This window comes from Terrapene carolina, unplaced genomic scaffold (assembly GCF_002925995.2).
Source record: "Terrapene carolina triunguis isolate 2854851 unplaced genomic scaffold, T_m_triunguis-2.0 Scaffold141, whole genome shotgun sequence".
Lineage (NCBI taxonomy): Eukaryota > Metazoa > Chordata > Testudines > Emydidae > Terrapene > Terrapene triunguis.
This window is the reverse complement of record NW_020664492.1, coordinates 10,263,037-10,276,376: the sequence shown is the minus strand read 5'-3', so window position 1 is coordinate 10,276,376 and position 13,340 is coordinate 10,263,037. Positions and strand designations below refer to the sequence as shown.

General features: G+C 39.8%; 1 protein-coding gene across 1 annotated transcript in view; it reads right to left on the bottom strand.

The window, feature by feature from the left end:
* The window catches only part of LOC113406807 (neurobeachin-like), a 942,582-nt gene that overhangs the window by 6,035 nt on the left and 923,207 nt on the right, over nt 1-13,340 (bottom strand). The window contains exon 54 of the mRNA XM_029911985.1: nt 975-1,076. Coding sequence (XP_029767845.1) covers nt 975-1,076 — 102 coding nt within the window. The remainder of the gene's footprint in view (nt 1-974; nt 1,077-13,340) is intronic.

Sequence of the window (13,340 nt, the reverse complement as noted above, 5' to 3'; positions counted from 1 at the left end):
CTGGAAGCGGCGCGGGCCGAGGGACGTACTGGCCGCCGCTTCCAGCAGCTCCCATTGGCCTGGAGCAGCGAACCGCGGCCAGTGGGAGCCGCAATCGGCCGGACCTGCGGACGCGGCAGGTAAACAAACTGGCCCGGCCCGCCAGGGGCTTTCCCTACACAAGCGGCGTCCCAAGTTTGGGAATCACTGCAATAATGAATTGTCAAGCGAAAACACTCAACATTTAGATTAGAATGTTTATTCAATTTGATTACTGTAGTTCTTTGGCAGACATCTCTTCGGGGATGGGGGAAAAGGATGGGATGGCTATTTTGAGAATTTATATTCCGGATTCTACAGACAAGTAATTGGAGAAATAGGCAAACAACTGATAATTCAGTAGATGGCTCAAAACTTTCTAGTGTAAGAGGGCAAATAGGAATGCCCAGGCTCCTGCTTCTTTGGAGAACTGCCCACTGAAAAAAAGAACATTCTACATGTTGGCATCTATGCGTGGACCCATGCACAATCCAACAGGCTCTACTTCTCTTGCCCAGGAGAATGGGGACAACCCAAATATGCCTAACTTTTATTTAAAATATGTCAACTAACTTGGGGATAGGGGCATTCCTAGCTGGCTCTCCCCACAATTGTACGTTTCCATCTGATGGTTTTTATCATTATACCATTGTGTACAGTGCTACTATATGAGTTTCTACCTACTAGTATTCTAAGTCTGTGCACTGGAATAGGGGATGATGGCTGGAGAGTAATGTTTTCTGATATACTAAGTGTGTTTGTGTCTAAGTGTCATATGTATCGATAGAAAATATTATGTTCAGAGTTAGCAACTGCTGAGACTATCAGAATTAAAATGTCTTGGTTGAGGAAACTTAAAATAATTAAATTGCACTTGGCTTAAGGGAACACTGAAAAACACTCACTGAAGGAGACTTTGAAATTTTTAAAACTTAAACTGTAAAATGACTTCTGACCTTTAGCACCACTGATAACAAGTCCCAGCTCTGCACAGACCGATACACAGACAACTTCATGGTCATGACCAGTTAGAACAGCTCTAGGAGCAGGATAATCACCTGTAAAGAAACAATAGTAAGGAATTACAAACCATAAATGTTTCAGCAACAAAGGAGGAGTTTTGCTGCAATTTGTTTTAAATCATTAAGCATCAGAGGAAGGTGCAATCTGCATAAGCGTCTAATTCTTGGGTTTTCTGTGCAGAATTGCATTTAAACCTCATCAAGACTCTCATAAAGCAACACTCCAGTGCTCATTTGTTCACATAATATACCTCTATTATTTAGTAACAGTGGGATGTGCGCTGTGTATGCTGCACAGGATGATGATAAGGTACTGGAAATCTGTGCTATGTATTCTAACTATACTGAAAAGAGAAATGCATTCCAGAGACACATGGAGTATGGCACTATTAAAGGTAATAGTAACACAATGACATGCAATGTAACAAAGCACATGCTTCTAGAAAAAAGAAACTTAGAAAAATTATGGTGGATTTCTGAATCCCTTCATGATTTTGTAATATACGTATTTCTGAATGCCTATTACATCAAGATTTAAAATACAGGAAAACAAACAGCTGGACGTGTAATTATGAATTTATTTACAGACGTGTGTTTTTGTGTGTGTGTGTATGTATATATATATATATGACACAAGTACTTCACACACTGACAGTCAGCTACACATATTAAAAAAGAGGTTACTTACCTGTACAGTAACTGGAGTTCTTTGAGATGTTTTGTCTCTGTGGGAGCTACACCTCAGGATGTGCAAAGATTTTTTATCAGCAGTGCCCACAAGTTCATGCCTGCCCCCTGCATATCCTCATGCTCCAGTGTGAGGGTATATAGGGATGGGCAGACCCACTGCTGCTCAAGTTTCTTCTCAACCATGAAGTCCAGAAATAAGACTCTGCAGCAGAGGGGAAGAGGAGCAGATGAGGAGCACCCATAGGGACAAAACATCTTAAAGAACTCCTGTTACTGAACTGGTTAAGTAACCTCTCTTTCTTCTTCCAGTTGTTGTCCCAATAGGTGCTCCACCTCATAAGACTCCTAAACAGAGGAGGCAGATTCAGTAGATCGAAGAACAGCTTTGCTACAGGTCACATCCACCCTGGAAGCAGGTACGATAGTGTAGTGCTGGGAAAACATGTGAACAGATGACCAGGTGGTGGGTGTGCATATGTCCATGATGGGTATATTCTGAAGTAGGGCTCTGGAGTTGGATTGAGCCCTAGTGGAATGAGCAGTCACTTTAAGTGGGGGATGCAGTCCAGAAGCTTCATAACAAGCTAAAATGCACCCTGAAACCCATTTTGAGTAGAAATGGGCTGTTCCATCATTCTTTCTGTGAAAGAGACAGTCTGGGAAAGCCGTGAAAGACTGAGTGCTATCAAGGTAGAAGGCAAGAGACCTACATGCATCCAGGGTATGAAGACGAGCCTCCTTTCTTGAAGAGTGAAGCTTGGGGTAAAATACTGTCAATTGAATGTCCTGACTGATGTGGAATTCTGATGAGACCTTATGCAAGAAATGAGGATGGGGACATAGAGTTACTTCATCATAGTAGAAAATTGTGTAAGGAGGGTCAGCCATGAATGCCTCAAGCTCTTTCACCCTCCTGGACAAAATTATGGTTATAAGGAATGACTTCTTGAAGGATAAATGAAGGAGTGAACAGCTCCCCAGGGGTTCAGATTGAGGTTTTCTTAAGGCACTGAGAACTAGGCTAAGATCCCAAGGTGGAATAGGCTGCTTGAGGTGAGGAAAAAGGTTAGACAAACTCTTAAGGAACCAAAGAGTGGTAGGGTGTGCAAAAACTGAAACCCCTTGACCTGTGGATGAAAATGGTTGTGGATGAAAGTAATGACAGCTAAATGCACCTTAATGGAGCTCATTAACAAACCCTGTGTTGTTGTTTTTTTAATTCAGCTGGTAATTGAGTATGTTCCTGAGGAGAAACTCGTGAAGGATATATAGATCAATTGGCACATCAGGCTTGGAAACGCCTCCACTTTTGCAGGTAGCTTTTCCTCCTGGTGGATATCGCTACTGCTCAGGAGTACAGTTTTAACCTTGAGAGAACAGTCTAATTCTATGCCTGAGAACCACTGAGGAGCCAAACCTTGAGGTGCAGTGATGAGAGGCTGGGGTGGGTTATGGTGCTTGATTCTTGTGCTAGGAGATCTGCTGTCAGAGGAAGATGAAGAGGCTTGCCTCAAGCTTGATGGTGCTATGAGGATAGCTAATGCTGCCTCTTGTTTTACCTTGTTCAGAGCCATGAGGATCAATGGTGTTGGAGGGTAAGCGTACTGCAAGGTGCAATGTCAAGGAACGAGGAGGCTGTCCCCCATCAGGTTGCGACTGTAATCTCCCCTCGAGCAGAAGCATTGGCACTTTGTGTTGGATGGCACTACAAAGAGAGCTATCTCTGGGATGCTCCAAAACTAACAAATCATCTGGAAGACCAAATTGCTGAGTTCCCACTCACAGTCATGGCAAAAGTGTTTGCTCAGGGAGTCTGCCATGTTGTTTTGCAGTCCCATCAGATAAACTGCTGAGATGTCTATGTGCTGGGACATGCAACAGTTCCATAGCCTTATTAACTCTGAATGTAGGCACTGGTATCTTGCTCCTCCTTGATGATTTATATAGTACATGGCCACTCTGTTGTCCAACATTATTTTGGCTGAGTGGCCCCTGACGCTGGGTAGGAAGTGATCAAATGCACAGCAAACTGCCCTGAGTTTGAGAATGATGATGTGGAGTGACAACAATTAGGGAGTCCAATTGCCTTGGGCTGTGAAATCCTGGAGATTTCTTTACCATCCTGAATTGCTGTGTAAAGATATAGGTGTTCAGAGCCTGAGGTCCAGGACTGGTCTTCAACCTCCTTTTTTCTTGGGAACCGGGAATGCGCTTTTCTTCCTTGGCTGGAAATGGAAGAGGTGAGGCATGCTGGTTGAAACTGGGGACAAAGCCTGGAAGCAGCCAGTGTCTGTAATGTGATTCTTTGTGAAATGGGTTTAAAGTGAAAAAAAAGCTGCAAGTAAAGTATAAACTCACCCTCCACAGCATTAACCTCTCCTATCAAAGGGGGAGGTGTACAAAACTGGCAGGTGATCTGGCTTTTCAGCTAGGGAGAGCAGTTATCTGCGAGAAGCAGAAAGAGGCATGTGCTGGGTGTATCTGACCAGGGATTTGCTAGAGTTTGAGGTTGAGTTTCAGTGGTTTCTTTGTCTATGTGGCTTTTATATCTCCAAGGGTATGATGTGTGGGGTGGAATAATCTGAGGAGATGATGCAACAATCTTATGGATTTTCCAGTCTGTTTTCCCCTTCTGTGGGTTCTTCTGTGAAAGAGGACTGTGACAATTTGGGTAATCAGTATATGTACAATTCAAGAATTTTGTCTGAGATTATGAACTGCGGCCCAGATTTTCAAAGGTATTTAGGTTCCTAACTTCCACTGATTTCAATAGCTCCTAACTTCCATAGATTGATTTAAATGGAAGTTAGAAGCATAAATATATTTGACAATCTGGACTTCTGTATATATAGTTGTGTCAGACTGCAAACTCTATTATGAATTTGGGCTTTGTCTGCCTTCTGTCTTTGTACCTCCAGGTTGGACTGGACTTCTAAGGGATGGTGACAAAGGGCTAACCACAAAAAAGTCATTAAATCTTGATAGTCTTCTATTCCAGTGCAAGCACACTTAGACAAAGAAGGTGGCCTTACCAAGAAAACTGGTCCACCCAGGTAGATGGTAACTGAGCAACAGATCACCTAGAGGATGACTTTGATTACCTGACAAGTGGGGACTGGAACTGTATAAAAGGAAGCTGAGAGAGAAAAGAACAAGCAACTGCATCCATGCGCACAACCCAATGATTCAGAGGAGAAGTCAAGTGAAGGAGATGAGATCCTGGACACTCTCGAGGACTCTGACCAAATCCCAAAGAACACCCAACAGCGGTGAGGAAACTAAAGCAGGGAAGGGCACATAGCATATTTATTTCTGGACCTGTTCATCTCTTGTGCTCTCTAAAGGATAGAGTAATTGCTTTAGAATTCTTTTAGCAAAGTCTGTCTATTATGTGCTTCAACCATCATTAAATGTAAACCAGAGCGCTCACAGGGATGGAACTCTGCAAAAGACTGTGCTTAAACTACCGGAGAGTCTGAGAGATCAGCACTTGTCCTGGGTGCAAGGTCCCACATCTGTGAGGGGAAACAGACAGAGTCTGTGCCCATGAAGTGTGCCATGGAGCTAAAGACACAGCAGCTGGAGCCTACCAAGATCAAGGAAAGTTTAAAAGCATGCGGGCCCGGCGTGTGGGACCCACACACAGCAGCCTGGTGAGTGTCCCGCAATCTAGGCCCAAGTATTTATTTGGTTGAAAAGTTACTGTGATTCAGTATTGCCAACTTTTGCGATTTCATTATGACTCTAGTGATTTCAGGTGTTTTTTACCCGTCTCATGAAAATATGCCAACTCATGAATTTTCCCTTATTCAAGATGGCCACCATCTCCTATTACTGTCAATGGGGCTAAAGCCAGCAAGATGCCCACCATTTCCCGACAGTTTATGTGCATGTGGGAGTCCGGCTGCCTTTAATAAAGTTGGCTGCTACTTTCTACTATTTTCAATGAAATTGAAGCCATGCCCACATGGCTTCCATGCTATGATTCAGGAGGATAGAGAGGACATGGACTGTGAGGAGCTGCGGAGACACTATGAAAGGTAGATGAGGAGAGTGAGGGAGAGCAGGACCCAGGGGGAGCAGAAGGCAGATTTAGGAGGTGCAGAAGGGAGGTTGAGGATGTGGGAGGCAGGAGGATGCAGATGACAGTTCCCCAAGTCATGGGGTAGTGGTGAGTAAAGGGATTCCCCTCTGAGCAGCCAGGGTAGGCAGTCTGGAACAGACTGAGAGTCACAGGATTTTGGCACCTGCAAGAGGAGCTCTTGCAATGGTACAAGAAGCAGCTCTGATCCCTCGATTTCTCCTCTACTTGGGATCCAGGTAGAGATGAAGCCCCAGGGAGCAGTGAAGAGGGAAGTGCTACTGGGTCTGGGGAAAGGGAGAAGCACTTGGGGGCAGCAAGACAGGGGATCGGGGGAGTCAAGACAGCAACAGGAAGTGTATGGCAGTCCCCCTGTCTTAGGGGTGAGGCGAGGGTAAGTGGAGTCTCCATCTGAAAAACCAGGGAGAGGTTTGCAGTTTGTGTGCATTAAAGGTTGACTTTCAACCTGAAATTATCACACACACATAGCCAGAAGAGCAGAGGAAAGTTAAAAAGTCAAAAGACAGACTAAAAATATGGCTTGATGATGTTTTTAAAATGTTTTATGATTTATGGGGCCAATCTCATGGGTTTTTTTGGGATCTGACACATGATTTTTGATCTCTTGATCAAATTATTATAAAGTATTAAAGGTAAGGGGAACTACACAATATCATTAGACTGTGACCAAACTAATAAATGATTAAGTTAAATGATCTCATGTGCTTTTAAATTCTGAAAGAAAAGCAGAACACAATTTGTAACAAGATTTTTTCCTCATACTTTGCCAAAGACAGCAGTATATTATCTGTAACATGTTATTCTGGAATAGCAAAACATAAGAACACACTGAAGCTACAAACATTTAATTTTAAATCAGCAAGATAGAATTAAATGTAGAAAAACAAACATTTTTATAATTAAACTGGATATGATCTATGATCCTTTTGATTTGCAAACATTAAAGCAAAAAACAGACTGACAGTGTCCCTAACTGCAGATTTAAAAAATCCTATTTTTGAATATACTTCATAAATCTGTAAAATGAAGTCACAGAATTTGATTATTTGGAGTAACAGTTAAATGGTTACAAAAACTACAATATTTCCCCTTAGGGCTCAAAGAAAGAAAATAAAATTATAGTCAGTGATATTTTCTACTGGGAAAACTGCAACATGGGGAAGAGAACCTCACCCACATTACATTTCATTGCAAAAAACAGATGTCATGAACCTCAGCAATCATTCAAAATCTAGGAAAATATTCTGTCACTGTCACATCACAACTGATAGATGCAGCTAGAGGTTAAAGGCTATGGCACAGAGGGAGCTGAAGGTGAAACTACCCCACTATGAATTGAAACACCATCACTATAAGCTCATAGTAATTTTCCCAATGTGGCACCTCTGCAAAAGAATCATTATGGGGTAAACAAAGATAAAATGCACATAAGACTGAGTACTCTCTTCAGGCAACTGAGTTCTTCAGCAAGGTTTAAAATAAAAGACATCTTCTGTTCTCTATGACAAAAATGCAATGCATAATGCATCTGTAAAGCTCTTCTGTGGAAGATGCCATGCTCTTATAGTAAAAAAAAGAAATATGAACAATGTCATTATTTGTTCTGATGCACTGGGTTTTCTCGCCATTATAATGCCACTTACAGGAAGTAATATATACCTATTGCTATGGGGAAATGTCTCCTACTCTTCTTTTGGAAAAAAGGCCTGATTTAGAGATAGGGTCAAATTCTGTTCACATTTCATCACTGACTTTGATGGGAACAAGACCAGGCCTATAACCGAGCTATAGATGTTGAATTCAATAAATACGCGTATGATACAGAAGCATCTTATCGCTGATGCCTTTGTAGAAACAAAGCACATAAAATAAATGCATCAAAGGTGCTGTTTTGGAAGTTGATAAAAATAATCATCTTTAGTTTTTTTAGTCACAAAAGATGCACACATTTTGACAAAATTACCAGGCTACATCTGAAAATGATGCAGCTATCAAGTTAGGGAAAGTTGCCCAATTACAGTGAGTTGATGTTTTAGGAAGAAAGATTTTTGATAGTATTAAGTTCAAGACAAGCTTCACAGTATCTCGTCTTGGCAGAACTGTTCCATTACTTGTTCAGAAACATGAATATTGTAGAGCTTTAGACACCCACAAAAATCACCATAGGCAATGGACTGTGAATATTGCATAGGTGGAAGAAAGCTAAAAAGAGGAATGTAGTGTGCTCCAATACAGAGAGCACAGGTCTCGGAGTCAGGACAGATGGCTTCTGATCCTGGCTGTGCCACTAACTTGATAGGTGAATTAGGGCAAATCACTTAACTTCACTGTGCTTTACTGTCCCCATCTTTAAAATGACAGGTAGTGATACCTTGCTTTGAGATCTATTGATACAAATATTATATAAATGCTAAGTACTTTTTATTGCATTACTTCCGATGTGTGAGATGGAGCACTGAAATTAGTGTCTTATCTCAACATCAGAGCCCCAAAAGGGTTCACTTACCATAGTATATAGGACAATGGTGGAGGCATATTTTGGTCACCATGTGAAGATGAGACTAGGTGAAGGTAAGCAAATAGCTTCATGCCAACCTTCTTTGGATTGACACAGTGGAACACTGAAGGGGCCTGATTTACAATGAGGTTCTGAAGCCTAGTTTCTGTTATAGCCACATTTTGGATGAACAGAAGCAAAAAGCCAAGTTCAAAAACTGGGATTTAAATTGCACTAATATGTAATAATTTAAATAAACATTTACACATGCAAGCAGATAATACATATACAAACATATCTGTACAGGCATCTATCTATTTGTGTCCACATGGTGCAAGATGTTTTGGGATATGTTTTTAAAATTCTGCCCTTTCAAGATTTAAACATTGCAAATATAGGGTATTAAAAGAATCAAAATATAAAGGAAAGTTTTAGTGGCTCTTCGGAGTCTAAAATAATTCCTCTTTCAGATATAAGTTCACAGAACCTTTTAAATCTGGAACGTTCATCTAGAAAGAGTTTAAAATTTTCATTTGTGCATTAAATCAAATCAATTTGGTGCACAAACAGAAAATTTAAAACTCTCCAGTGTGCAACTGTGGTCACCCAGAACAGACTATGGAACATATAACAACTCAGTGCCCAATTCACAAATACGAAGGAAACATCACAGCGATACACTCCACTATTCCTGACGCAATTATCTGGCTTAACCACCTAAATGTGAAATTATAGTTGCTGCTCTACATCAGCCATATGAAGAAGTTTAAAATTGTTGCAGAAACGTTAGTTCTAAAGTCAAAGATTATAGCTTGAGGAATTCTCTATAGAGCTAAATAAGAGTGCAGGCTAATTTGCCTAGGCTCCTTTATTGAAGTTCCCAGCATCCCTTTCAAGCATATGTACAGATACAATGTATACTTAACACTTTTAAGAAGTATACATTATAAGAGGTGCACAAATTGAGCTCTGGGCTGATAGACACAATGTATTTATAATGGTCAGTGCAAGCAGAGTTAGAAAAAGCTGGGTTAACTCACACTTCTTGTAACTATCCTGTTGGAAGCTACGGTATGTAATGAGAAATGTCAAGTCCCAAGATCAATGAAATTTCAGGCCCTAGGGACAAACTAGGAATAGCATTGATCCCTTTAAAGAACACCAGTCAGAGGCTGAATGTAATATATTGCACAGAGAGGCTCAGGAGGATAAGCGGCCAAGTCCAACCTACCTACCTACCTGACAAAAAATTCAATCAGCTTTTAGCACTAGCTGCCTGCTCTGCTCTCCTTTCTTTCATGCAGGAGTGTGGTTCCAATTAAAGTGTGCAAATTAATTTTTATCACTTCCAAATTAGTGTCTGAATTTGTGTCCGTTTCAGATGAAATCATCTGTCCCTCACTTTTCTGAAATTCTATCATCTACTTAGGTCTCTATTCAAAGACAGATAATTTTCTATTTTCAAAATCACCTGTTTGAAAGAGACATTCAATAAAGTCATCATAGCATATACAAATAAAACAGCGGTAACAATACATATTGAACATTAGAGTGTATCACATAGTCTTTGGTATGCCTTTTATGAGGAATAATACAGTTACAGTAGCAATAAGCCAAACAAGTTCCCAAAAAATCATAAAAGAGAAAAAAAGAACAAACTGGTAATTGGATTTAATGCTGTCCTACAACAACTCTGCAGTTATGAGAGACTAAACACAAGAGGTTCACATTTGTTCTTTATGTTTTTAAAACATGAATATCTCTGCTGTATTATGAACTGTACATGTAAACAAACCTTTACCATTAAATTAACTGTACCTTTACAAATGAAAACTTAACTAATAGATTTCTCAACCCTAATAGTAAACATTAATGGAGAAGATTTTCAAAGGCAGTTAGGTGTCCACCTCACAATTGTGCCTTCTCTCCTTAATCTATTTGACGTATATAGGGCCTGATCTTGCACATACTTAACACTCAGGCTTGGTCTACACTGTGGGGGGGAGGGAATCGATCTAAGCTACACAACTTCAGCTACGTAAATAGCGTAGCTGAAGTCGATGTACTTAGATCTACTCACTGCGGTGTCTTCACTGCAGTGAGTCGACAGCTGACGCTCCCTCATTGACTCCGCCTGCACCTCTCACTCCAGTGGAGTACCAGAGTCGACAGGAGAGCGGTCGGCGGTCGATTTATTGCGTTTAGATTAGACGTGATAAATCAATCCCCACTGGATTGATCGCTGCCCGTCAATCCTGCAGGTAATGTAGACAAGCCCTCAGTGTAGTAATGAGTAATTTTATGAGGTCACTGAGATTGCACCACTTACCTTGGAGTAAGTGTATGAATAATTTGGCCCATATTGGACCAGAGTTGGCTCTCACTCAAACCCATAGACAGACTCCCACTGAGTTCAGTGGCAGCTGGATAGCCCATAATGAGTGTTTCAGACCCATTTGAAAACAGTTTGGAAATATTTCAGACTGTCCTGAATCAATTTTCTTCTACCCACAGACATATATAATGTGATGATCCTTAAAAACTTGCTACTTGCCTCAGATAAATAAATAAAGTTACTTAGTATTTATAGTATTCACTATAGTAATTTTAGGGAGGGATAGGGAATAATGCAGATACTGAGGCAATTATATTTATTATTTCTATTTTTATGGGAAATCACTGCATTTAAAACTTTGTAAAATTTCATTTTCCTGACAACACAGAAAATAACTGTGACAAATGCAAATTTAAAGCAAAAAAAAAAAAAAAGCCTTTTTGTTATGGATTGCAGCAACATATTCTAAGTTATAAATTACTTAATACATTTTGTGTAGTGAAATCCTTGTAAAATTGTAACAGAGATCCCCATCCCTCTTTCCAAGTGAGCAAGTTCTTAACCACTGAGCTGGAGCAGCACATTTCAAGACTTTACCCAAACCAATTATTTCCCATTCCTCTGATTTAAACCAGAGCTGATCTACTAGTTCCCACACAGACAATCATGAACTGAGGTCATCTGCTAAGCACAATGTCTATATAGATTGTTTAGTAAAGAGTTCTGCACGAGTTTGACAGGTTTGACTATTGACATATGTGATGTTTACTCAGGATTCCAACTAATACATTAGATTCTTATGAACTGTAGCCAAACCAGTAAGGAGTTCATCCTGACAATCTATTCTCACAATACATTTGGAAATAATCTATTAATTGCCATAGATATGTTTTCTTTAAGTCAAAACATGGTTTATGTTTTATATATAAATACACATACAATGTTTTAAAATATATAATTGAAAATATTTAATAAAGTATGGTGCTTTAGAAAAGAATGTTTTTTGAAACAACTAAAGTTCCTTTTGGTAATTGGATGCACTGAAGCTGAAATTGATAATTAACTGTCTTTCAGTTTAAGAGATCGTTATAAAGTCAAGCACCTAGCCCACATAATTACTATAACCTGACATTTTTCTTTGAATTCTTCACCTCCTTACAGTCTGTGATATAAAATATCTTATCTGTGTCTCCAGATGACAGCTCTTAAGAAACTAATCCTTTTCTGAAAATATCATCTACATCTTTCTAGGGAGCCATTCTAAAGATATTAACTAATTGGATTTAACCTACACTGAACATCTTACTTTCATTTTTCCTACAAGATAAGTCCTAATCTACTAGCAATAAATGTATAAGAAATGTTGATGCAACAAAGAAATATTTCCTAACAGAATTATTTCATTAACTTAACTCTTATACCTCCAATAACAAGAATCTTTGAGAGGATCGTAAAATGTGTATAAAACACCATTTCAGCCTTGTGAAAATTATTAGTGTGAAACAGTCACTTATTTGACAACTTGAAGTCATGGCTATAAGGGATAAAATCTTTCTTGCTAGAGACCTGAATATATGATTGTGAATGAAAGCATCCTGCATTCACATTCTATACACTATTTGTACAAAATATGCCTTGTGAGATATCATTTGAAAGCTAATAACTTGCTGGTCAATAATATCATGGCAAAACCGACACAGCCCCGACTAGGCAAAAATTATTAAACAGGTCTAATCTGGACAAAGGAATGTGTGTTTACCTCAATTTACATGGAATTAGTAAACAGGGTCCTTGAGACAGCAAGAGGGGAAAATGGCAGCAGACAAGCCAAATCTGCACTTTAGCTGTAGGATTTGATATGTAAAATATATATATTTTAGGTGTTGGAACATGTGAAAAGATGCCTGCTTGTCTGTCAAGGAAAGAGAACAGCCAGGTAAACAACTTGATCAGCAATGGGATCAGATAAACAATTTGGCCAGCAGTCCAATCAGGTAAACAACTGAGTTAGCAAACTAATCTTAGTGGTAGGCAGAAAAGTGTTTATACAGTATATAATGAATAACTTTGTAACAATGTATTTTAGGTAAGCAGCCGAATGTGGGGGCGCACTTGCATTTAACCCTATTGGTGGACTGATCACTCACTGAAGCAGCAAATAAACAACATTTACTACTTCAGCTCAAGAGTCTGTCTGTGAACTTGTGCGTTCTGGGTAGTGAGAAAAAGAACTGGTCAGCATACACAAGGGAGAAGAAAAAGCATGGAGACACCTTCACCACCAGACTCCATTTCACCTTCTTTACTGTTTGAAAAAACCAGGGGTAATCCTTTGAGGGTTAATCCTCAGAAGACTCTACTTCAAAGGGTGACTGGACTATAAAAACGAGGGGCAAAACCACCCTGAGGGCTCTTTTCCTATCACTCTTTCACCTAAGAAGACAAAAGAACCAGCTCTTTGACTTCATGGGAGATTCTGACCTAAGAATTTGGTCAACAATATTGCTGGGAACGTGTAGTAAGGATTTTACCTTGAACCAAGTCTAGCTTGTTAAGTTTAGCTACTAGAAAGCATTCTATCTTTATTTCTCTTGTACCCATTTTTGAATTTAATGCCTTATACTTGTACTCACTTACAGCCTCTCGCTTTGTAGTTAAATAAACCTTGTCTCATTC